The sequence below is a fragment of the Balaenoptera acutorostrata genome, chromosome 11 (assembly GCF_949987535.1).
Source record: "Balaenoptera acutorostrata chromosome 11, mBalAcu1.1, whole genome shotgun sequence".
Lineage (NCBI taxonomy): Eukaryota > Metazoa > Chordata > Mammalia > Artiodactyla > Balaenopteridae > Balaenoptera > Balaenoptera acutorostrata.
The window spans coordinates 66,428,610-66,433,333 of NC_080074.1; the positions used below are offsets into that span (position 1 = coordinate 66,428,610).

A 4,724-nucleotide genomic window follows, 5' to 3' on the forward strand; every position below is an offset into this window, starting at 1 on the left:
TAGGGTCCAGCTGAAAAGAGCTATCCCATTTCCTATCTTTACCTTTGATTGCACTGTTCTCTCAATCTGCATGTCTCTCTAGAGAAACTTTACTCTTCCTTTAAATCTTTTCTCAAAGACCTCAACATTAATTCATTAGTAGCTCTTCCAAAAATCAACTCTAGACTTCCCATTGCACTAATCATAATAGTTTCTAATTACCTGCATTCATATTTGTGTCTCACTGAAGTGCAACCTTTAAAATGAGTGAGACCATGCTTAGGTCCTCATTACGTTTAAAGTGACTGACATAAAATATGGCCTACTGTAGAAGATAAACATTTATTTGCTGATTAATGGTATAATAAAAGAGAATCAATGCAATGCGAAAACTATTTGGAGGATAAAGGAAACTTCACTGAGATGATTTTTTATGTAACTTTTAGGAAACAGCCTTTGTGAATGGCTTCGGGGAACCACAGCACCATCACTACATTCTTTCTCCTTGGGCTGTCTGCTGACCTCCACATCCAGGCTGTGCTCTTTGTGTTGTTCCTAGAGATTCACTTCCTGACCATAATGGGGAACTTTATGATGGTGCTGGTGATCAGGGCTGATTCTCACCTCCACACGCCCATGTATTTCTTCCTGAGTCATCTCTTTTTCCTGGATCTTTGTTTATCCTCAGTCATTGTGCCCAAGATGCTGAAGGACCTCCTGTCTGAGACAAAAACCATCTCAGTAAAGGGCTGCCTGGTTCAAGGCTTCTTTGTGTTTATTACTGTAGGGACTGAAGCCTGTCTGCTCTCAGTGATGGTCTATGACCGCTATGCCACCATCTGCCACTTTCTATTCTATGCACAGATGATGAAGAAACAGCTGTGTGTGCAGCTTGTGTGGGGCTCATGGGGTTTGGGTGCTTTAAGCACATTTATTAACACCCTTCTAGCTGCCAACTTGCACTTCTGTGAGAATCATACCATTAGCTGCTATAGCTGTGAGGTGCCCTCTCTCTTGTCTCTGTCCTGCTCTGATGTCTCCACCAACCTCATAGTCCTGCTTTGCTCCAGCCTGATGCATGGGTTTGGGACCCTCCTCCCAACAGTCTCCTCCTATGCTTGTGTTGTCTCCACCATCCTGAGCATCAGCTCCACCGCAGGCAGAAGCAAGGTCTTCTCCACCTGCTCCACCCACCTCACTGCAGTGAGTTTCTTCTTTGGCTCAGGGTTTCTCTGCTACCTCATGCCAACTTCAGGATCCCCTCTGGAGTTGATCTTCTCTGTGCAGTATGGTGTGGTCACTCCCATGGTGAATCCTCTTGTCTACAGCCTAGAAAAAGGAGGTGAAGGCAGCTGTGAGAAGAACACTGGGAAAGTACTTGCCATGTTCCAGACGAAAAAATAAAGCCAGAGGAAAATGAAGAATCAGGATAATATGATATTGTGAGAGTTCACATTAAGAAAAACCTCCTAGCTCTACACAACGTCAGATACTACAAGGTAAATTAACTGTGCAAAGAAATGAACACAGAGATATTAGAGAGGTGTTAGCTTAGGCCAAATAGAGGGAAAACAATGGGTTAAACAACTAACTTAATCCAGAAAATGTGGTCTTGAAAGTATTGATTCGTCATTCTCAGTACTCCCCAAATAATCACTTAGTTCTGCTTAATAGGTAAAATACTTGTTTTGAATCATTACTTTCCATTGAATTTAGGGAAAGGCACTGAAAGCTGTAATTTCACTATTAAGAGAGTATTCAGATATTGGGTAAAAAGAGTCATAGATTTTTGGATCAGGAAATAGGAGAAAAATGAACATCAGCTGGAGTGGGCCCTTGGAGACAGGCAAAAAGAAGGAGGTAAAGGTTCTGTAGACAATGAGTTCCCATATTAGGACAGAGGACAGGCTCACATAAAACCTTCCAAGGACCCTGCTATTTCTTGCCAGCATTGGCCCATGCAGAATTCCACATCTCAAGCTGCACAGGAGTCCTGATCATTCTCCTTTCCAGACTCTACCTGGGCACACATCCCTAAAGAGGAGGACTCTCTTAGGAAGATGCAACAAGGAAAACAGACCCACTGGTACAATGTAGAACTGCTGGTGACCTAAGCTGTGGTTTGTTTCAAGATGGTCCCTGAACCAGCACCTGCCTGTCCTACAGGTGAAAGTCAGGTTTTCTCCTCAGAACTCCACAATAAAGCTCAGAAATGAGACCAGAATAGGATAAGAGGGGTCAACAATCACTTTTTTTAACATGGGAAAACAGTGTGGGTTCTGGGCAGAATTTAAAAACTGAACAGTGTAGATGATCTCTACCTACCCTTTGTTCACCCAGTTCCTTTTCATCCAGTTCTGTTCTCTACTCTCTGCAGAACTTTCCCAGCATCTCACTAGCTGCTTACTTTATCAATAACAAGTTACTCAAAAGGAAACATTAAATGTCCTCTTTTCTAATAATGAATTTCTAACACAATACATTCTTTAAGTCATAATGCAAATTTTGTATAGATACATTTCATTGTCTCTAATATCATTTTATGTATTTCTCCTTTGCAAAAATAATTTCAAAAATTATTAACCAGTTGTATTTTCTCCTATAGACTATATTCTAAAAAGTGCTTATCAGCAAGTAGACAATGTTACACAACATATTAAATATGTTTTTAGAAACTTCGTTACCTTTAAGCTGTTTTACTCACATATGATTATATTTTTTGGTCTAGGAGCTTGTCAGTCATAGCATCTACCACATATTCCTTTCTGTATAGTGATAAATTACTCTACTGCCAGTGGAATCAGAATGTATAGATTAAATTATTTGAAGTTGCATTTCATTTAATTTTCACTGTATTTAAAACATAATAATTTGATCCTCTAATACTAGCATGCTTAATTTTCCAATGAAAAATATATTTTTTCAAAAGTCTACAAGGAGAGGAAAGAGTTTTCATTCTACTCTACTTTCAGTCATCTCTGACCTAGGTAGGGGAGGAACATACGAGGAAGAATTGTGTGGCCAAGTAAAACTGCACTTTCCCACAGAATTAAGACATTGTAGCCTCCCTCATTCTTCTCTTCTCTCCCAAGATTTTTTACATAGATTGGGAAATGGGTGTGATGTGGTAGCTGATGATGGCAAATCTGTACTGACACCTCATAAGTAAGTCCAGGAAAAAAGGGTCTGGCCCCAACTGTTGTCAATATTCTTTAAAATATATGCCACTCTCTCTGTGAACTCTATTATCAATTTTAGCATGGCAGGAAAAGTTCAAATCAACATCTTTTATAATATTTTGCATTTTTATGCCCAGTAGCAATCATACAATACGCACAATAGTGTATCCAGATTTATCTACTGAATATTATTATATCATAAGAATTTTTCCATGTTAATGCTAGTGAATTGCTAACTTTTGTTTTAGTCAATGAATTGCTGCTTATGACCCAGGCTCTTTTGAAGCTGCTGCCTCTGCACTGGGACTTGGAGCAAGTGAGTTTGTGTGTGAGCCCTTCAATAGTGGAGTCTCCATTTCCCACAGCCCTCTGGCTCTGGAGCTCTGCTGGTTTTCAAAGCCAGACACTATGGGGGCACATTTTCCTAGTGCAAGTCCCCCAGGCTGGGGAGCCTGACATGGGGCTTGAACCCCTCACTCCTCAGGAGGGACACTCCTCACCACAGTGGTAATATCCCTCCTGCTTGTGGGTCACTGCACTGGGGATGTAGGTTGTGACTAGACTGCATCTCTGCCCCTCTTACCCATCTTGATGTGACCTTTACTTTACATCCTTAGTTTCAGAAAGCCTGTTCTGCTAGTCTTCAGGTTGTTCTCAGAGATAGTTCTCGGGTTGTTCTATATGTAGTTGCAGTTTTGATATGTCCATGGGAGAAAGTGAGCTCAGGATCTTTCTACTCTGGCTTCTTAATCCAATCCCTCAAGTAACCCTATACCACATCTTCTTTATCCATTCAACCATTGATGGACATTTAGGTTGTTTCCATACCTTGGTTATTGTAAATAGTGCTGCAATGAACATAGGGGTGCAAATATCTTTTCAAAGTAGTGTTTTCATTTTCTTTGGCTAGATACTCAGAAGTGGAATTGCTGGATCATATGGTAGTTCTAGTATTAATTTTTGAGGAATCTCCATACTGTTTTCCATAGCGGTTACACCAATTCACATTCCACCAACAATGCATGAGAGTTCCACATGATTTCACTTATAAGTGTAATCTAAAAAAAAAAACAAGAGGGCTTCCCTGGTGGCGCAGTGGTTGAGAATCTGCCTGCTAATGCAGGAGACACGGGTTCGAGCCCTGGTCTGGGAAGATCCCACATGCCACGGAGCGGCTGGGCCCGTGAGCCACAGCTGCTGAGCCTGCGCGTCTGGAGCCTGTGCCCCGCAACGGGAGGGGCCGCGATAGTGAAAGGCCCGCGCACCGCGATGAAGAGCGGTCCCCGCACCGCGATGAAGAGTGGCCCCCACTTGCCGCAACTAGAGAAAGCCCTCGCACGAACCGAAGACCCAGCACAGCCAAAAATAAATAAATAAATTAATTAAATAAATAAATTAAAAAAAAAACAAAAACAAAAACAAGACAAACAAAACAAAACAAATGTCAGACTCATAGATACAGAAAACAAATTGGTGGTTGCCAGAGGAGAGGGGGTTTGAGAGGCATGAAATGGGTGAAGGGAATCAAGAGGTACAAACTTCAGTTATAAAACAAATGTCATGGAT

General features: G+C 41.4%; 1 protein-coding gene across 1 annotated transcript; it reads left to right on the forward strand.

Annotated features, from left to right (window-relative positions):
* Positions 1-441: 441 nt before the first annotated feature.
* LOC103003304 (olfactory receptor 8S1-like) lies at positions 442-1,399 on the forward strand. Its single transcript, XM_028165809.2, is given in 2 exon segments — positions 442-1,316; positions 1,318-1,399. Coding segments are annotated over 2 exon segments (957 nt in total).
* Positions 1,400-4,724: the final 3,325 nt, after the last annotated feature.